General features: G+C 34.6%; 1 protein-coding gene across 3 annotated transcripts in view; it reads right to left on the bottom strand.

The window, feature by feature from the left end:
• XPO1 (exportin 1) overlaps positions 1–22,218 on the bottom strand; it is a 42,868-nt gene that overhangs the window by 2,188 nt on the left and 18,462 nt on the right. For all 3 annotated transcript variants that reach the window (XM_059943254.1, XM_059943255.1, XM_059943256.1), the window contains 19 exons: positions 14,661–14,722; positions 14,388–14,432; positions 12,135–12,316; positions 11,079–11,127; positions 10,880–10,999; positions 9,602–9,730; positions 8,558–8,716; positions 7,072–7,269; positions 6,643–6,781; positions 6,257–6,438; positions 6,019–6,175; positions 5,751–5,914; positions 5,326–5,460; positions 4,807–4,990; positions 4,375–4,481; positions 1,947–2,141; positions 1,094–1,262; positions 284–418; positions 45–204 (listed from right to left, as the gene is read on the bottom strand). In XM_059943254.1, coding sequence (XP_059799237.1) covers positions 45–204; positions 284–418; positions 1,094–1,262; positions 1,947–2,141; positions 4,375–4,481; positions 4,807–4,990; positions 5,326–5,460; positions 5,751–5,914; positions 6,019–6,175; positions 6,257–6,438; positions 6,643–6,781; positions 7,072–7,269; positions 8,558–8,716; positions 9,602–9,730; positions 10,880–10,999; positions 11,079–11,127; positions 12,135–12,316; positions 14,388–14,432; positions 14,661–14,722 — 2,671 coding nt within the window. The remainder of the gene's footprint in view (positions 1–44; positions 205–283; positions 419–1,093; positions 1,263–1,946; positions 2,142–4,374; positions 4,482–4,806; positions 4,991–5,325; positions 5,461–5,750; positions 5,915–6,018; positions 6,176–6,256; positions 6,439–6,642; positions 6,782–7,071; positions 7,270–8,557; positions 8,717–9,601; positions 9,731–10,879; positions 11,000–11,078; positions 11,128–12,134; positions 12,317–14,387; positions 14,433–14,660; positions 14,723–22,218) is intronic.

Raw genomic sequence — 22,218 nt, 5'->3', positions numbered from 1 at the left:
AAACTTAAAAATTTAAGTTTATTAAAAAGTCTATTTATACTTACTCCTGAAGATGAGGGAATGCAGACTTAAGAAGATTAGCCACATATTCCTGAATAAACATTTGGTTGTTAACCGGATTTCCAGGATTTAATGGTGTACTTATTTTTCCTTCTTCAACCAAATTAAACATATATGCAAGGATAGATGCATGCATTGTCAAACCTGTTGATAAGAAGGACATCATTAACTCCAAGATGTAATAGCAACCGGAACACATATTTTTATGGCTTTAAATTCTTACCAGCAGTATGTGAGGTGTCTGTCACGACAGAAAAGATATGCTGAAGAATATCACAAAAATAAGTTTGATAGAAACTCTGAGCTGCAGCTTCTTCTTGTGCAACATTTTGTAAGAGTGTAAAAAGTATCTGTAAGCCTAAAAGACATATAATGCCAACAACGTTATTACATACTGACATTCATGATAGTGTTTCAGCTATTAAACAATTCATTCAAAGTCCATTCGCCCCTCTTCTTTTGCTAATGACAATTATTTGCCTAAATTATCTTGACTCAGTAATGGAGTTAAACTGGAATCAATGTCTGCTAACTTACAGGCTATAATCTAACCATTACCACCTTTCCAGTATTTCTGAAGGTTTAGTTGATTCTCTCTACATCCACTCCAAAAGCAGTGCAACTGAGTAGATTCTTCTATTACATAAAACAGTTACTATTTAAAAGGAAAACAAACCCTCCAACTATAAAGTCTTTTTGTTTTATCCTTAGTTGACCCTCGGTGCCACAGAGGAAAAGCATATGGGGAAAAGGAAACACTGGTGAGGATACGGGTGAGTGATGGTCTCCCTGCCTTGAATCTTATGCCCATCTCCCCGTAACTCAATTCTGCCTATGAACTCACTCTGGATCTGATTAAACTGTTTATAGGACTTACTCAGACCTATCTATGCAATTGATGCATTCAAACAAAACCATGACAAGTGAAGTGATACCTACTTGTCTACCACTATACACCTACCTGTAAGTGTCTGTACACGGACTGTGGGGTTGGTAGGCAAATGAATAAAGAACATCGTTTCTATGTATTTACCTGTATCTGCTACATTCCTCATAGTATGTTTGAAAGCCCAAATGATGGAATCCAAAACAAGTTTAAACTGTGCAGGTGGAATAGCCAGGAATGCTGGGAAACAATGAGAATTGACAGCCTGAAGTAGTAAGAAAAAGTTCGTTCTGTGCTCAGGATATTCCTCAAAGTCCTAAAAACAAATAGTGGGAACAAAATAAAGTTTCAATGCCTGAATTATGTTAAATGGAAGGGGGAAAGCAAGCCCTAATTCAGTATAAATGTTTGGCGTTGTTAGTGGACCCCGTAAGATGTGAAAGTCAAACTCAAAAGATAACAGAATTCACCTGCCAGGGAAGACAAAATTACTATTTATTAGACAAATGAATTACCAAAGTGAAGGAATACAAGTTCACCTTATTATAAAGAGAACTCAACAAAACCCACATAAAGACCGTCATATTTTCTATTAACTCTGAGGCTGTTATTACCACTTTTAAGTGACTTTGAGATCACTAATACAGATTAGAAAAATTGTTATCTACTGTGTAAATGTGTACACTTAAATGTACATTTTTTTCTTTTTGATTAATACATTTTCCCATTCCTTATAAGCACAGACTACACTTTAAAAAGCCAGTGACTAAAATGCAGCAAGTTTTCAATAAATGCTAGCTGCTATTTGAATAAACAATCTATCAAATTTACTTTTGTAAATTTAAAAACCAAGTATTTTTCTTATCTAGAAGTTCAAATATTTAATATCAGAGCCCAAAGTTTATGCTGTACTCACAGACAGCCATCATTTATGCTTTTAAAAGTGATAAGGACATACTGCAGAACCTCCCGTTATGTAACTGAAATGCAAATCACATACCTTATTTATCATATTCAATGTGCATTCAAAAACAGCATCAAATATTTGAGGTATTTCAGCTGTTATATGTCCTCCTAACTTGTTGACAATAATAGCCATAGTACTAAGCACTTCTGGTTCTCTAGCAGCTGGGACATTTCTCTGATAATCAATGAGAACTGCATCCAACAGAGGAGGAACAAAATTTTCAGCTACCTGTTTAAAAAAAACAAAAAAACAAAAAATCCACAACTTTTCAATTTTAATGTAGGCACTTGCTAACTCTTATTAAGCAGCTAGGTCAATGTCATCTGTAAGATTTAATCTAGGTTGATCATCTGCTGAAAACTGGAAACTCCTGTGCTTTAAAAATTTTTGTATATTAAAACTTTACCAAGAGAAAGCGAGAAATCACAATAGGCTGAGAAGGGCCATGGACATTGCATAGTTTAAATCTGTAATTACTAAAGAAAACTGGGGCCTGACGCTCTAAGTATTGTGGCAGGACCAGGATTCTAGGAATACTGTGTGTATGCGATGGGTAACCTCAAAGTAGAGTCCTCCTCACCAATACTGTACCAAGGTACTCATATCTAACCAAAAGTAGACACCCACTCAATGATTTTTTTTAATTTAATGAATGTTAGTTGATATTTTAATAATCAGAAATAATAACCATCACTTACTCTCAAAAAAGGAACTGGACTATGCCAGAAAGACTGTGTGTGAGGGTTTCCAAGATTCTCAATAAATACAGTCTTAGTAAGGCGTAACTTCTATGCTTTTAATAGGTTCTCCATTAAGATGTACACAATAAATATAACCATGTTTCATTTACCTGAAGATTACTAGTTAGTAGCGTCCCACCATACAAAACTAGTTAAGATTTGAAGGATAAACACAAAATTATTTTTCCTTTTACCTACTTGGTTTCTCTTAACTAGAACTGAGTCTCACTTCTTTTTCTTCCTTCAAGTTTTATTGAGACATGATTAATGTATAGTGCTAAGTTTACTTACATACATGAAATGATTATAAAATAAGTTTAGTGAACATCATCATATAGATACAAATAGAAAAAAAAAACTGTGATGAAAACGTTTATGATTTACTCTTAACAAACTTTCTTATATAACATACAGCAGTGTTAATTGTATTTATCATGCTTGTACATTACATCCTTAGTACTTATTTATGTTAAAACTGAACGTTATATATTTTGACTGCCTTCATCCAATTTCCCCTCCCCTCATTCCCCCACCTCTGGTAAACACAAATCTGGTATCTTTTTCTATGAGTTCGTTGTATGTTTGTTGATCTACAACACGATGTTACTTCCTGCTACACAGCATAGTGAGTGATTTGGTATTTTTATACATTTCAAAATGATCACCACATTAAGTCTAGTTATGATCTGTCACCATAAAAAGATATGAGTTATTGACTATATTCCCCACATTATACATTTCATACCCATGACTCATTTATTTTTTCCTCCCCCACCCTCACATTTCTACTCTTAACACTGAAATAATTTATTTTCCTATATACTGGATCTGAAGTGTTTGACTATCTTTGAATTCACAGCCCCAAACCTCAACATAAACCTTAGTTGTAAAACATAATGAGACCCTTCTTCTTATTACCACTGATACTCCTGAAATTATTGCCTAAGTTGTTGTAAATTATGAACTTCTCAATTCCTTCAATTCATCCTACTTTTTACTTTCCAATTTTAAATACAGTTCTGATCTCATACATAATACATGTTTAAAACCTTTCGGTATTTAAGCTTGATACCTTGAGAATTTCCTGAAAAAAATTTCCATATCAATAGGAACAATATTGAAAGTTCAAAATTATGAAAGTAAGTAGCACAGTTGTCAGTGCTACTTCCACACAATAGTGATAAACAGGATAGGAGTTTTGGTAATGTTTCCAGGATCAAGAAAATGAAAGGTATACAATAACTAAACATAAATCTCATTTTCCCCAAGTTGAGGCATATGGAGCTGGTTTAGTTTCTGAAAACCATTTAAGACTAACAGGAATAAGAGAGCAAAAGAGACTAAACCTTCAACTAGGAAAGTGCTTACTCCCCCCACCACTGAAGAGGCAAACTAATGACAGCTTTGCAAATTGCTCTCAAAGCCATGAGGAAAACAAAAATTTCATCTGAACTCTATCCATGGAAAAATAAAAACGACCCAATCATCTCAGCTATCTTGTTACATCACCAACGCCCCCACCACTAACAGCAATTTCTTTCGAAGATGGTATATATCTTATTATTTTAATGTACTTAAGGACTCCACTAAATAGAATGTTATAAAATAATGCCAGATGTAAACATCTAATTACCTTTAAAAGAGCTAAACGCATACAGAATATATGCACATTCCAGAGAATGCAGCATCAACTTTAAAAACAAAAAGCACATCTCACTTACCATCTGCGGATCATTGGACCGGCTCACCCAACCAGATATTAACTTTAAAGTTTCCCTTTTTACTGTTCGCATACTTCTAATCAATGGTTGCTTTGTAACCATCTCACCTAAAAAATACAATCAGGTGGAATCCAACTTAACAACTAAAATTCTACACTGGCAGTTACATGTACTTCAGACACTATTAGTTCCCATTTACCATTAGAAAACTTAAAGACAAGAGTACACAGATGAATTTCCTGGGAAAATAAACTAAGACTAATTTTATAGGGGAAAGGGGCATGTGAGTGGTTAAAAAAATTGTCTAGGATTGCCTGAAACATGGGACGGATTAATTTAAATCTGTGAGAAGTGCTGAATGCTTATGCCAAGGCAGTGAATGCAGAACTGACTTATTAATACATCATTCCATAAGAATTCAGAATCACTTACCATTAGCTTGAATAGCTGCAGAAATATTTTCACTGAGGCACTTGTATACATTAAGCATATCTAAATAAATTCTCCCAAGCTGAATCACAAACGGGTGTCCAACCGCTTTGCAGGCTCTCACATTTGTTTTCAATATGCTACCAAGTTGCTTGACTGTTTCAGGATCTTTAAGTATATCCACATTCTGCGAAGGACAAAAAACAACTCCATTTAACATATGAGAATTATTCTTGTAGCTAAAGCAAAAAACATTACCCACATTACTCCAAAGCACCATCACATTTATAATGTTAAACGGTGAAACTAATGTAAAAGTCTTCATTACTAAAAATAGAGCAAAATATTCCCAATTTTCCATCAAAACAGAATAAAAATATTACAATTTTTTCAATGTGCAAAAGTACACATAGAAGCACTTATGGATCAGATATACATGTCAAAGGTACTAAATTTACTACTTCTGTAAATGTAATTTTCTCAATTTCCATTAGAACTTTTACAAAAAGTAATAAAACTTACTTTGGTTGCTTGCTGGATTATGCTATCCCAAACCTGATTAGGAAGTAGCATGTATTTTTCTATCAAATGTTCTTGTACTGTTTGGTCTGTTTGTGCACCAATCATGTACCCCACAGCTTCATAAAATGTATGGACCTATGTTAAAAGGCAGACAATTTACTTGCATGCATCATAATAAGGAAAACCACACACAAACAATCCACATATACACTTAAACTAATTTTGTTAAAGTGTCAGAAATAATTTATATTAAGTAGGAAAACAGCCTAACAAACTTTTGGTTGAATTTCTGCCTCACTATAAAAACCTAACCACAGAAACACTTGAACTGAATTCAAGAGTGGCTTTCTTTCTATTCCCATTAATAAATTCTCATTAAAACAGTAGTTACTTTCTAAGAAAAATATGCTTGCTGATCCACATACCTGTTGAGGCTGAAGATCACAAATTATAGTGTTAATGTTGTTCAAAATCTCATCAATAAATGGCATTACTTCTCCAACTTGAACCTGAACAAAATGCCTGCGGCACTTTTGAGCTATTTTAATGAAAGTATCACAAGCCATGTCCTGGACTCCATCATGGGTCTCTAACAAAACAAAAACAATTATCAAAAAAATTTTCTAGAAAAATTTTCCATTTTTTATTCAGCAAAAGTAACTAAATAAAATATATTAAGCAAATAGGATTTACCATGCATGAATTCAAAGAGCTTGTTAACTACAGTCTTCAAGAATTTCCAGTGAGCTCTTAAAAATCGTGGATATTGACCTACTATGTACATGATATTTGATGCAATAATAGCTTTATTATCTTTGCCTCTTTTCTGTTCACATAATCCTAGTAGATCCTGTAAAATAAGACAAATTTCAGTCATTTGTAATAAAATACACTTAGCTGAAGTTCCAGTTCATACCTATCTCTTACATACCTTTATAACAGTAACAAGAAATCGTTTTTCATCCTCTTCATGCATTGCTCCACTAATGGAGCCAATCGCCCAACACAATGTATTCAAATTTTTCCATGACCACTCCGTACCATTCACTTGATTGTGAAGCTTCTCAGTCATTATTCTTTCTGTATCTACATAATCCAGATGAGTAAGATAAACTACAAGGAAGGAAAAAAATTCCAAATGTTTCAAAATGCAAAACTTAATGAGCAAAAAGATTTTTACTAAGACTAACAGTACATTAATAAGGATGGCTATTAACAGATTGAGAACCTAAGCATGCCACATTTCCTAAAAAAGTATTTCCACCCTAAACTGAATTACAAAGATAAAGATTAAATTAACAGTATTTATTAACTTACCTAATGTTTCTCTCATATTCTTATACAAATTTATGGAATCTGTATCCTTCATGAATTCTCTTACAACTTCTCCCTGATCATTTTCTACAACTAATACTTCCTCTGGTTTAGCCATTCGACTAACCATCAGTAAACGGACCTATTCAACAATAAACAAGAGAAACAAATCTGTCAGATCTTTGAAATCAGTCACATCAAATGTAACCCCCACTCCCACTTAATACCAACATACCAAACAAAATTATTCCCACAATATAAAAGAATAAGTAACATGGATAAAAATCAATTGTTAACTTTCTTGCATCTCATTTGCATTCCTAAGAAACTCACAAGTGGTGCTTGGATAGATTTAGCCAAAAAATAAAAGCCAGTATTTGCATTTGGTCCCCCAAATCACAGGAAGCACACTCAACCACCCACTATTGTTACCTTGGACAACACAGGCAAATACAGCTGCCTCCTGGGAGGAACATCAAAATGTTGACTTCCAGATAGCAATGGAGAGGCAGATGTTGAGAATGGGCTCTCTCTATAGAGTTCAGCTGCCAGGTGATTCCAGTACTCAAGACAAATCTTAAAGATTTCAGTTTCCTCTACTTCGGATACCAACAACATATAATGAAGGGCCTACACAGGAGACCAAAACTATTAAAACAATCCTTAGACGTTACTAACCAACCTCAAACTGCTTTCCATTTGCTACGTTGATGGGAAATAAAAACTCATGTTGCATTCTATACAACTCTGACATTTCATTATTCATCAAACAGACAACAGAAATTCTCTAGGAACAATTGTGCTTTCTTCTGACATGTCCTAGGACGCGTCAAGAAACTTACGTGATTGTAAAAAGGTATGGACATTAAAAGACATTTGGTAATAGCAAAAAGGTAGAAATAATCCAAATGGGGCTTCCCTGGCAGCGCAGTGGTTGAGAGTCTGCCTGCCAATGCGGGGTACATGGGTTCGAGCCCTGGTCTGGGAGGATCCCACATGCCGCGGAGCAACAAAGCCCGTGAGCCACAACTACTGAAGCCTGCGTGGCTGGAGCCCGTGCTCTGCAACGAGAGAGGCCACCGCGGTGAGAGGCCTGCACACCGCAATGAACAGTGGCCCCCACTCGCCGCAACTAGAGAAAAGCCCACGTGCAGCAATGAAGACCCACCACAAACAAAAATAAATAAATAAATTAAAAAGAAAAATCTGAATCATTAAAAAAATAATAATAATCCAAATGTTCAACAGATGAACGGACACAAAACTCAATGTATATCCATACAAAGGAGTATTATTCAGCCATGAAAGGGATTAAGTACTGATACATGCTGTAACATGGTAACATGCTAACTGAAAGAAACCAATGACAAAAATCAGTATGTTATGATTCCATTTATATGAAAGGTTCAGAATAGTTAAATCCATTGAGATGTAAAGCAAATTACTGGTTGCTAGGGACTGGAGGGTAGAGCGGATTGAGGGAGTGACTGTTTCAATGGGTACATCATCCTTTGTGGGTGATGAAAATGTTTTGGAATAGGTAAATGGTTGACAACACTGTGAATGTACTAAATGCCACTGAATCAAACAATTTACAATGGATAGTTTTATGTTATGTGAATTACATCTCAATTTTAAAATAAGGTCTTTAGACTTTTCATCTTAGAAATGACAAATCTGCACACGCTTTAGGAATTTAATTTTCATTATAAAGTATTGATCTGGTATTGAGTAGAACACAAAAATCGTGACACTTGGCTTTTAACAACTATAATTCAGAATTGACAACATATATTTATATTGCACAGACAAGTAACAGGTAAGAAGATATGTTAAAAGGTATAGGAATTTTTAGAACAAAGGTGTACTTTAAGTTTTTATTATTAATTTCAGAAGCCAAAGGCTCCACAAAGCCTACCTCCATGAGTGTTTCCCTGAGATTTAATCTTTTTTCTATAAGTTGACCATGTTCTTTAAGAAAGGTGCAGAGAAACAAACTGAGATTTTGAATAAAGTTCTGTTCATCATCCTTTCCATTCGAGTATGCAAGTCGAATATTGGTATTTAAAGGAAGCATCTGCAAGTTTAAATATGGATCATAACCCCTTCATTTTAAAAACAACAAAGATATCACATTTAAGTTCTAAATTTCCACCACCCTTTTACTAATTTTAAAAAATACGGAGTGGGACTTCCCTGGTGGCGCAGTGGATAAGACTCCAAGTTTCCAATGCGGGGGGCCCGGGTTTGATCCCTGGTCAGGGAACTAGACATGTATGCCACAATAAAGAGTTCACATGCCACAACTAAGGAGCCCGCCTGCCGCAACTAAGACCCGGTGCAACCAAATAAATAAATTTAAAAAAAAAAAACAACAAAAAAACCATATGGAGTTAAACAGCTTATTCTTCCCTAGAATGCCTTGGTCTATTATATCCATTTTTGTAACATTCTGTCCTAGCTTTTGATTTTTTTAAAAGTTGCAAGTAGTAAAATTTCCTCAAAGATTATGCTTTGAAATATTCCCTACATCAGAGTTTTCCCACCTAGTGTTATTAAAAATGTAAAAATAGTTGATTCAGATCGCGAACATATATAGTAATGTAGTTTTATGATTAACCTTCTAGATAATTTCATATACACCTAGTCAAACTAACACTTGGCTAATCCCTTCATTTAAGAGATGAAAGGTCAAAGGCAGAACTGATATTAAACCCCAGGTTACCAAGCCTCTAAATTCTGTAGAAATAAATTACCATGACACTCCCAGAACATTTACTTCAAGGAATTTTCAAAATGTTCATAAAAATTTCTAGCTTACCCTTCATTTTATATAATAAATGTACAATCACATTACAGCTGATCTATTTATGGTAAGCTGTGCTGAAATGGTTCAACTCAAACCCAACTTTTTCTAAGGCACTAAAATTGTTTAGTCAGTTTTTAAGGGTGTTGTTATTACCTGTTTTAGCTGCATCATTGTCAGCGTAAATAGCGTTACAAATTGTTCCTCATACTGGCTTACACTCACACCAGCGATCTCAGTGAGGCACTTCAGAGAGACATTTCGAAACATTGGAACATTCAGGAACTATTTTAATTTAAAAAAAGTGGGTGGGGTGGGGGGTGGGGGGGAAGGAAGCATAAAGTTAAATGGCCTGAAGCACTTTACTTAAAATTAACAATTAAAAAAATAATAAAGGATTTAGAAATCAGGAACACAGATGAAAACTATCAGGCAAATAGGTGGTGATAGGGTTTTTTGGCACATGTATTTTAAGGAAATTTTGTTATCCATCCAATAGACAGTAAATGCTTTAGGAGAATACTGTGTTTTCTTCTGATGTGTCCTCAGACACTTGGAAAACACAAAGTTGCTTAGAAACTTTCCCCACAATCTATTACATGACTTTTAAAGACATCATGTTTTCTGTATAATCTAAAAAGATTATAATTGTTTAGGATTTTAAGAGATGGACAATGTACCTAGGATTAATAAGGTGTGGAAAAACTGGCTCTTTCATATTTAACTATTGAGAAGGTATAAAAATAGCCTCCCATTAGGGGATGGAAATTTGGTAAGCATCAGAAGCCTTAAAAATGGACATACCTATTGATCCAATACTTACACGTATTAAAATTTATACCAAGTAAATATTTGGACAAGTGCATAAATGTCCAATATTTCCTGCACTACTGTTGACAATGGCAAACAATTTAAAATAAACTGTCTATGGATAAAATGGTGGCTCTAACACAGTAAATTCAGATTAGAATATGACCATATCAAGCCCTCAACTACAAAGCCCCAAACGTAAGTTATAATAGTATGCTTTTATAAGGTCTTGATTAAATACATAATTTACTCATTATATCTGATTAGAAAACATCTGGAAATATAACCAATTGGTAACTATCTCTGGATGAACAATTATAAGACTTTACATAGGTATTACATGCTACTGTAACTAAAAGGAAACCAAATTCATTATTAGTTGTTCACATAGAATTTGGGAGATTGCCTGGTATGAGTGGCAGAATCATAAAATTCTGACGCTGTTTTTAAGAATTAGTAGCTGAAACTACAGAAAAGTTCTTCTGAGCAATTTCCTCATCTCAGAAACAAGGTTGATTATGGCTGTGAATGTGGAATGGTTTTAATATTCAAAAGAGCATTACAAATTAAGAAAATACACACCACTATCCAGTGATAAATATAACTGAAATGTATTCACTATACCTTATAAATTAATGTGCTGATTAACTTGGTCTCAAAAATATATCCAAGTGGAATCCAGTTAAGAAATCTGAGCAACGTTTCCAAAGTTGCATGTACAAGTGGAGCATTTTGGGAATTTTCCTACAACAAAAACATGATTGTAAATTATCATCTTCCTATATAATTAATTATTTTTAAAAATGAAATTAAAAGCACTTACCATCACAAACTGACAAAGCTGAAAAATTTGTGAGAATTCATTGCACATGCTAAAAAAAAAAAATTGATCAGTTCAGAACACACATAGAAATGAATACTGTCATTATTTACATACTAACAACATTTCAGCAGCCATTGAAAACTTGAGTTACTTCTATTTATAAACACAGATATAACTTCATCGAAAGTTACAAAGCTATTAAAACTATGTGTAAATATCACTCTTAAAACTCACCTATAAATAGCACTTAATTTCATTCTTGAAGGTTTGGTTTTCATGTTATCCTTACTCTACTTGAATAATTTCAATCAATCTCATCTTTTATTTATTTTTTAAAATTCGGCCACACCGCATGGCATGTGGGATCTTAGTTCCCCAACCAGGTATCGAACCCACGCCCCCTGCAGTGGAAGCGCGGTGTCTTAACCAATAGACAGCCACGGAAGTCCCTCAATCTAGTCTTTTAAATCAAGACAGTCAAAACAGAACTCTCCAAAATGAGAGAAGTGTTTGATATATCCCCAAACCTAAAATGTGCTTATACACCAAACCAGAGAAAAAAATCCTAAATTCTGAAGCTAGTCTGAATACATAAAGGTAAAACATTTCTATTTCTGTTCCCTAATGACTAAACACATTTTTATTACTATGTTGAAGAAAATAAAATCTGGCATGTTCCTGGTGTTAACTATACGGAAACTGAAAATGTAGGAACATTAAGAATAAAGTAGACATTTGGACACAAGTCATATCCTTGGACCTATGATTAACTAGACATCATATAAAACAGATTCCAAAGAGTTTTTTGGGAATTCTTAACCTATATTCCTTCCACATGACATGCATGAAGTTAATTTTGCTATAATGTCATACATATTTTTCAAGCCTCCATTATTTAGAATATTAGGCCACTTTAGCACTATTTAAATTTGTAGTCAAAAAGAATTAAGTGTGTTAACTTTTAATAATCATAGTTCCTTAAAAATTTACAATCTACCTCCAAATTCCTTGAAATTGCTAGAGAAATTACTTAAAATGTCCAAAACAATTACTTGCCTGTCTTTTAAATGCTTAGCTTTCACTTGGGTTATCTGTCCACTAGAGAAATCAAATACTTCTTCACTCAAGAGTTTCAGAATCACCATATTATTCTGACAGAGACTTTCACTGGTCCTACTTGCTCCAACAATGTCACTGATAAAAGTTGGCCAATGTTTTGGCCATTCTTGTTTCAGTATCTAAAATAAGATAGGAAATGTTAATTTCATTTCACTTGTCAATGGTAAAGAAAACAAACTTCATAGAAATTGTGTGATACCAAAAGCAGGAGCAAATATCAACCACCTTTCATTTTCTTCCCCTTTATTAAGACAGGAAATGTGTTGCTCTCTACAGAATGTACTGAGTAGAAACTACAACACAAAGTTCTGCATCTCAAGTGCCCTGTTCCTCCTCTCAATTAACCTGATTCATCTAATCTAGCTCTAATGTGTATGCATATCAATATTTGCCAGATATGTGCAAATTATCCTAAGAGACTGTAAGATCTAACTCTAAATGATAAAAAGGTGATGGGCAGGGAAAGATATTTTCTTTGGCTGGAATCTGGGCCTTGAAATATAGGTAGGGTTTGGAGATACAAATTTGGAAGAAAAGAAGCATTACATTTGGGGACAGAATCATCTTTGACCAAAAGCCTAATGGACTGTATTCAATTTTAAGGTCTGTACTGTTGATTCTGTATGCTAGGGATTTCCCAACAATATTCTGTAATAGCACCTGTTAAGTAAGAGGTAAGCAACTTAACCTCTTTGGACTCCTCCCTCTTCCCATTCAGAGATACGTTAACAACAAAAAGTCCTCAATAAAAGCCAGTTTAACTTAGTGAAAATCCAAGTGTTTAGGAAAACCCAATGTTTCTTTAACTTATTAAATTTAAAAAAACCTGTTTTTTCCCTCACATACTAATTAATGTTCTCAAGAAATTTTTTGGACATATTATAAAAGGTAGGTAAACTTAAAATTTCTAAAGTTACACATATAGAAAGATTAAAAAACAGGCTAAGTATAGAGATCAATTAAAGGGATGCTTGAATTCAAAGGCAATTTTTTCAATGAATTAATAAGACTGAGATAGTGGACATGGAAAGGAAACATGCACAGTATGAGACAGATGAGAAAAAATTTTTTTTATTTTAATAGATCTTTATTGGAGTAACTATTTATTGTGTTAGTTTCTGTTGTACAGCAAAGTGAATCGGCCATATGTATACATATGTCCCCATATCCCCTCCCTCTTGAGCCTCCCCCCATCCCACCCCTCTAGGTCACTGCAAAGCACCGGGCTGATCTCCCTATGCTATGCTGCTGCTTCCCACTAGCTAACTATTTTACATTCGGTAGTGTATATATGTCGATGCTACTCTCACTTCACCCCAGCTTCCCCCTCCCACCTTTTGTCAAGTCCATTCCCTATGTCTACATCTTTATTCCTGCCCTGCAACTAGGTTAATCAGTACCATTTTTTTTTAAGATTCCATATATTCATTAGCATACGGTATTTGTCTTTCTCTTTCTGACTTAAGTACGACAGACTCTAGGTCCAGCCACCTCACTGCAAATAACTGAATTTCGTTTCTTTTTATGGCTGAGTAATGTTCCATTGTATATATGTGCCACATCTTCTTTATCCATTCATCTGTTGATGGACATTTAGGTTGGTTCCACGTCCTGGCTATTGTAAACAGTGCTGCAATGAACACTGTGGTACATGTCTCTTTGAATTATGGTTTTTGCAGGGTATATGCCCAGTAGTGGGACTACTGGGTCATATGGTAGTTCTATTTTTAGTTTTTTAAGGACCCTCCATACTGTTTTCTATAGTGGTTGTAACAATTTACATTCCCCCCAACAGTGCAGGAGGGTTCCCTTTTCACACCTTTTCCAGCATTTATTGTTTCTAGATTTTTTTGATAATGGCCATTCTGACCAGTGTGAGCTGATACCTCATTGTAGTTTTCATTTGCATTAGATGAGAAATTTTTTAATCAGTTCAATCCATATTGGAGCCAAAGAAGTGAAGGTTTTACAGTACCGTATTTGATGTTTCCTACCAAAGCATATTAACAATTTTAAATGCTAGACGGCAGGCTAACTATTGTAATTACTGTGAAGATTACTATCACTACTCTGCAAGATGTTAGTTTAGTTATTCGATAAAAGCAGGTTAGACTATTTTGTTCCACCACTCAGCCTGAACTGAAGCAATTAATCCTTCTCAGGGAAACAGTGTGTCAACTAAAAACTTACCTGAACAAGAATCATATTTAATTTCCCGATATATACCTTTTCCTTCTAAGAAAAGAAAAAAGTTTAGATTAAACGAGGACTTAAAATAGATACATAAATAACAAATGTAGGCAACCCACACCCCCATAGAGAGAAAAAAAAATGACTGCAGATCTACTGTAAATGATTGTGCATATATGTGTCTGTATGTCTGTGACAGAAGTGGGTTTAAGTTGAAGACCCAATATTTAAATGATTTTATACTCTCACAATAATCTGCAAAAAAGCTCTTACCTCTACACAAGTTGGGTCAGATGACGTCTTGATAATGAGGCCAACAACATATTTTTTTATCCCTATTAAAAAAAAATTATTCAACACTTTCATAGCATGCTAATAAATCTTCAGGAACCAAAAAAACTAGGGGTGGGGGAGGGCACAGTAAAGTCAGATGATACACCTGAATCCCATCGCCAATTATGGCATTTTTGAAAAATGCCAATTAGTTTAGTGTACTACTCCTTTAAATTTTTAGTTTTTGTTAAACTTTACAAAATATTGGTTTAACAATTACGAACTACTGTATTCTAAGATATTCTTTAATGTTAGACAGTCAAGTATACCAAGCTGTGATTTTTAAATTAAAAACGAAACAAAACAAAAAACCCCATAAAGGACTAAGGTATTGTTCATCTAAATAAACACATTATTTTTGTGGGTTAAAACTACAAAAACCTTGATGACATAACTTTGTGAGCACTATAAATAAGTTTATGTAAATATTTATAAATCAGGGTCAGATGTTAATCCTTTTCAGATTTATTTTAATTATAGCATTAAGCTAATCCTATAAGTAATTTTAACTTGTTTGTCCTACAATGTAGAAAAAAATAGAGTTAAGGAGGAAGTTTTTATTTGTAGTATTCTTTACTTAAGGGTACCTTAATAGTATAATCTGTTCTTCAACAGTTAAGATTTCATGCCTTTTATTCTTTCAACAGTTGACTTCATGCCTTTGATTTTAATTTGCATCATTCAGAATTTACTTGGCATCTACTACAGCTTCCCTCAAAATTTAAAGTAATGTGGTACACTTACATTAACATACCCAAAGGGTCTGAAACAGATTCCCTAATCCAACAAATTATTTTTTCCCACTACAAAGAATAAAGACTACTCTTACATCTGTTTAATAATTTAGGTTTTGCCACCAAATGACTTATGAAGATTTTTGAATTTTCAAAGCTATCTGAACTTCAAAAATACAGATAAAGGTTTTGTTAAACTGTGTGTACCAAGTCTCATCTAACAAATCTACAACACTGGACTCAATATCCACTGAGAAGGAATATGCTAAGAAATTTACCGATAAGGAGTTAGCCAGAAATTTAGTCAACTTGAAGGCAACAAAGTGCTTATTTGATTGTAAAACTACCTTTATATAGTAATCTTCATGAGCTAAAACAACCTTCAAAAAACATTAATAATTTCCTAATTGCAGAAAAATTTCATAAGTACAATAAAGCCACAAAGTAAGGGTTATTCATCAACTGAAATGTAATGTTAAGTATTAAAAATGTTCACAATATAAGAATCATTTAAAAAACCTGCCTGCCAGGTGCCAAAAATTTAACTGTTATATACAAACACATACAATCTACTGAAAACTATGTTATCGACATTTTAAAAATTTCTACATTAGGCAAAGACAACAGTACTAATTGTTGCAGACAAGATCCACCAATGAATGAATGCTAAAACAAATGGGCAACACTTTCAGGAGAAATGCATTATCTGCATACTGTCAAATTATCTTCCCAAGATATTTTTCACTTTCAAAGTGGAAGACAGTAATCCTGTAAACAGAAAACTAGTGGGCACCAACATAACTGATAAAGATTAATAATAAATGAATAATTAAACATATTGACATCATGTACCCCTGGTTTGGTGGACCAAGGACACACCACCTGTGTGGTATTCTTGCCCCAAAATATTGAACCCCAGTCTAATCATGAGAAAACAACAGACAAACCTAAATTCAAATACACTACAAAATAACTTACCAAAACTCCTCAGTGTCAAAGACATATCAAGCAGAAATTAAGAACTGTCACAGATTAAGGAGACTAGAGACACAACTAAATAAATTGTAGACTAGGAAAAGGACAAGAGAGAAAACTTGTGAAATTTGAATTAAGGTCCATAATTCAGTTAATAGTACTGAACCAATGTTAAATGTTTGGTTGTGGTAATTTTATTATGGTTGTCTAAGTTGTTAAAAGGATAAACTAAGAGGTGTAAGTACATTCTGTACTTTTTGGGTCAGTGTTTCTATTGTCTAAAATTATTTTAAAAAAAACAAGAGGCTTTGTGGACACACAAAATAAAATCAGATCTAGATTCAATAAGGTGATTAAAACAAACAAACCGACAAGAGGAACAAGTTTTATTTTAAAATGAGTGCTAAATCATACCATTTAGTTAGGTTAACCCACACAACAATCTCATGTCCTTAATATCCACTAGATCAAATCAAAACAATTCTGATATTGTTGACCCTCCTGTTCTTTACAGATGAATTACTGTCATTAAGGCCCCTAAAAACTTAAGGAACCAAGGGGGGAAAGTGGCCGGGGGGGTGAGATGAATTGGGAGATTGGGGTAAAATAGATAACTAATAAGAACCTGCTGTATAAAAAAATAAACAGAATAAAATTCAAAAAAAATTAAGGAAAAGGGCCATTATAAACAAATAAAAAAGCACCCCTCTGAAACCTCTAATATAGGCAAAAACGTGGTTTAAACAAAACCAAAAATACAGCCTACTCTCTTAGATTAAATGACTGACAATACCAAATAATAAGAGATTCAGTAGTTTTCTTCTAAATCTGTCATAAGGAACAAGAGTAGAACTACAATTCCTGCCTCTGGTTGAAACGTGTATGAGTCTTGAGGCTTTTCTCAGCCTCCGAGAATAAGAAAACAGGATCAAACTGATCCTTCACTCTTCTGTTATCAATTAAATCAATTAAATACCTTCTCTCCCTTTTTTATAGAGGCTTCTGAAATTCACCTGTAGATGGAGCAAAGAGTAAAAGATGAAAGCAGGAAAAATGTGAAATAAGTAGTTTAAAAAACCCAAAAAACTACAAGGATCTCACAGACAATAAAGTCTCTGAGACTTTAAAAAGACTTTAAAGTCTCTTAATTTAACGTCACTCTATAATGATCAGTACTTACATCCATCCAAAGCATTGAAACTATACGTAAACAACACCTTTTTGATCAAGTACTGCTGCACACAAGTGTCTGTTTAGAATCTCCTACTGCTATGTAGCTTATCTGATTAAGTACCATAACTCCTTTCCCCAAATTCCTTCCCATGGTTTACCCAGAATTAAAAAAATAAAAGCAGTTCAATTAAGAACAATTTTACAATTGCGAACTGAACCTTTAAAAAAGAAATGGTGGGAGTTCCCTGGTGGCCTAGTGGTTAGGATTCCGGGCTTTCACTGCGTGGCCTGGGTTCAATCCCTGGTCAGGGAACTAAGATTCCACAAGTCACGCGGCACAGCCAAAAAAAAAGGTGTCACACGTATCAAGGGAGAAAAGTCAAATGTTTACAAGTAGCAGAGAAAGCTCAGCTTCTAAGATTTAACAGAAAATACTTCAATCCCAGTGTCTATTTATTCTTTGTACCAAAAGAATCAGTCGTCTGCCAGTTGCAAAAGTGACATTTATGTAAAACAAATTTCTTAAAACAAGAACTACCTTTACAAGATTTCATATCCAATAAAAACCATACTAATCAGAAATTAACTATTCCCAATTATTCAGAAAGTGTATGTGGGGCTTCCCTGGTGGCACAGTGGTTGAGAGTCCGCCTGCCAATGCAGGGGGCACGGGTTCAAGCCCTGGTCTGCGAGGATCCCGCATGCCGTGGAGCAGCTGGGCCCGTGCGCCACAACTACTGAGCCTGTGATCTAGAGCCCGTGCGCCACAACTACTGAGCCTGTGATCTAGAGCCCGCGAGCCACAACTACTGAGCCCACGTGCCACAACTACTGAAGCCCGCGCGCCTGGAGCCGGTGCTCCGCAACGAGAGAGGCCACCGCAATGAGAGGCCCGTACACCGCGATGAAGAGTGGCCCCCGCCTCCTGCAACTAGAGAAAGCCCGGATGCAGCAACGAAGACCCAATGCAGCCAAAAATAAATAAATAAAATAAATAAATTTATTAAAAAAAAGAAAGTGTATGTGAAGAGACTAGGATATTCCTTCCAGCAGCCTTCTAAGCTCTTCCTTGGGAATAAAGAAAACTTGAAATATATATATATTAAAAAAAACAAACTGAAGAACATTTCACTTAAGAGTTCTCATACATAGTTTGTATGCCTTTGACAAACACAATTATGCTCTTATATGGTTACTAAGTTTTTCAAAGGAGTCCTACAATGATCTAGCATACTTATATCCATAGCCCCCCATCCCGTTCTTCTAAATATGAACAAAAAAATTCACCTCCAAAGTTATTAAAGTAAACCTTTGAATTATTTATTGAAAAGGAATATTTTTTTTTTAAAGGACCAGTCATGTATAATTTCTTCAAAACAAGGTACACTAGTATAAAAATGCCTAACTACTCACTGGAAGGCAGCTTATGGCACATGAATGCTCCTTATCCAAGAGTTTATGCATGCATCTTTTATAATCCAACTCTATTTTCTCAAAGTCAAGAAAAATTTCTTTGACAGTCCCATTTCAAATAAAAACAAAGCAACACCAAATAGCCTACACAATCCTGTAAGTTGATAGTACCAACATTAGCTAGCTAAAAAGCTGAGATTTAAGTAACTCCCATCCTGACTTAGAAGTTATATATCATCTTGCAAGTGTAACTACACAGCAATATTAACAATCTTATCCCCCAGGAACATCTTGCAAATATTAGATACTTAATGATAGGGTAAAAGAAATGCATAACAGAATTTGATTCACTAAAACCCTTTAAAATGAGAACTTACTGACTACAACATACTGATGGTGCCATATTCTTATGGAGGCAAAAGCCCTTTCTAAATTTTAATTGTAAAGTTGTTCATGAGCCTCTTAGCTAGTCAGTGATATAGACTGTCATGCACTAAGTTTTCAACCAAATACAAGATTCTACCTATTAAGAGAAAAGTGCATTCCTAAACAAACTAAAATATGAGTTAAAAAGTTACAGTCTCTGGGGCTTCCCTGGTGGCCCAGTGGTTGAGAATCCACCTGCCAATGCAGGGAATACGGGTTCGATCCCTTGTCCAGGAAGACTCCACATGTCGCGGAGCAACTAAGCCTGTGCGCCACAACTGCTGAGCCTGCGCTCTGGAGCCCGTGCACCTAGAGCCCGTGCTCCACAACAAGAGAAGTCACCGCAATGAGAAGCCCGCACACCGCAACGAAGACCCAAAGCAGCCAAAAAAAAAAAAAGTTGCAGACTCCTATCTCTTGCTTTCATAGTGGCTAATTTTCATACAACACAGAAAATGGAAAGCCTTGATACACTCTTACAAAAGTAAAGCTACAATCAGACAAAACTGAGTTCAATCCAGTCTCAACCATTGTGCAATACTATCCGATCAAATTCACTTTAAATATTTGTTTACTCTGTAATCACATCCTTCCATCAAAGCCATGTATAACCGAAACTTTTCTTTCACATTTTAAAATATTTTACAATGATGTGTTAGTTTCAGGTGTACAGCAAGTGATTCGGTTATATACAAATAATATACACATTCTTTTTCAGATTCTTTCCATGATACCTTATTATGAGACATTGATATTCAATACAGCACAATATATGTGCTATACAGTAGGTCCTTGTTTATTTTATATATACAGTAGTGTATGTTAATCTCATACTCCCAATTTATCCCTCCCTCCCCCCCTTCTCCCTTTGGTAACCATAAACTTGTTTTCTATGTCTGAGTATTTCTGTTTTTAAAATATGTTCATTTGTATCAATTTTAAAGATTCCACATGTGATATCATGATACTTGTCCTTCTCTGTCTGACTGACTTCACTCAGTATGATAATCTGTAGGTCCATCCACGTTGCTGCAAGTGGCATTATTTCATTCTTTTTATGGCTGAGTGATGTATTTCATTGTGTGTGTATGTGCATTGTGTGTATACACACACCCACACCCACCCTCCACATCTTCTTCATCCATTCATCTGTTGATCGGTGTTTAGGTTGCTTCTATGTCTTAGCTATTGTAAATACTGCTACTATGATCACTGGGCTTCATGTATCTTTTTGAATTAGAGTTTTCATCTTTTCTGGATATATGCCCAGGAGTTGAATTGCTGGATCATATGGTTAACTCTATTTTTAGTTTTTTTAGGAACCTTCATACTCTTCTCCATAGTGGATTACCAATTCACATTCCCACCAACAGTGTAGGAGGGTTCCTTTTTCTCCACACCCTCTCCAGCATTTATTATTTGTAGACTTTTTGATGATGGCCATTTTGACTGGTGTGAAGTAATACCTCATTGTAGCTTTGATTTTCATTTATCTAATAATTAGTGATACTGAGCATCTTTTCACATGCCTGTTGGCAAGAAAGGCTCTTTTCCCATGTCATACTGTTATTACAAACATCTGTCCATTTAAACCACCACCAATGATCATCAGAAAGATAGTCACTAAAATACAGCTATCTGTCCTCTTTACCTTATTGCCCAAAGGAATCCAGAATAATGTTCCTACTCCTCACTCAATAAAATACTCATGCGAATAAACAGCAAAACAAGAAATGAACAGCTAAAAAAACCTCAAAAGCAGGGGTTCTTAACCTAGGGTTCCCACAGATAGGCTAGAATTAGACTATAACTTATTGCCTATATGTTTAGTAGTTTTAAGAGGAATGGATCTTTATTCTTTATTTATTACTCTAAAAGGGCTTACGGCCTCAGATACTAAACTCTAAAATACATACAGCAATTAAAATTTTAGTAAGTTCATAGCATCACTATTTACAATAGACAAAATTTGGAAACAATCCAGAATGAAATTGTTACATACTGCAACATGGATGAACCCTGGCAACATATGCTACTGAAATAAACCAGACACAAAATACTGTACGATTGTACGCATATAAGTTACCTAATATAGGCAAATTCATAGAGACAAAAAGCATAATAATGGTTAACAGGGCCTGGGGAGAGAGTGTAATGGCGAGTTAATGTTTAATCGGTAGTTTCAACTGGGATGATGAAAAAATTCGGGAGATGAATAGTAATGATGGTTGCACAATACTATGTATTTACTTACTGACAATAAACTATACACTTAAAATGGTAAACATTATGTATATTTAATCACAACAAAACAAGTTTTTATTTTATTAAAAATTCAACAATTTTTCCTATAACAAAAGAACTATCATAATAAAATCCACACCCCTTTAATAAAATCTATAGGTGGTTCCTGTCTCCTGCATGGATGTAAGGTAAGGATTAGGAATTGTTAGGTCTCAAGTAAAGACCTCTTATGGAAGTTCCACAGAATTAGGAAACTTTGGGGGGATCGAATTGTTACCTTAACCTTAAGTGGTGGGAAAATACTTTCTGTCTGTATGATGTTGAAATGCAAAAGAACATCTTGAAAAATACTGCCTTGTTTTATTAGATAAAATGTAAATTTAATCAATATTATCTTTGCTCTATTATCCCATCATGTTATAAAACTGGCAAAAATACACGAATAGGAGTGCCTGTCACATCTGCCATTAGACTGATATTTCAAACATTACATTCTATGAGGGGAAAAAAGGAGTTTCTCATGGATTTGCTTA

Source organism: Balaenoptera ricei, chromosome 13, assembly GCF_028023285.1.
Source record: "Balaenoptera ricei isolate mBalRic1 chromosome 13, mBalRic1.hap2, whole genome shotgun sequence".
Lineage (NCBI taxonomy): Eukaryota > Metazoa > Chordata > Mammalia > Artiodactyla > Balaenopteridae > Balaenoptera > Balaenoptera ricei.
Note: the sequence above shows the minus strand (reverse complement) of the source record. Positions and strands in the feature narration are given on the sequence as shown.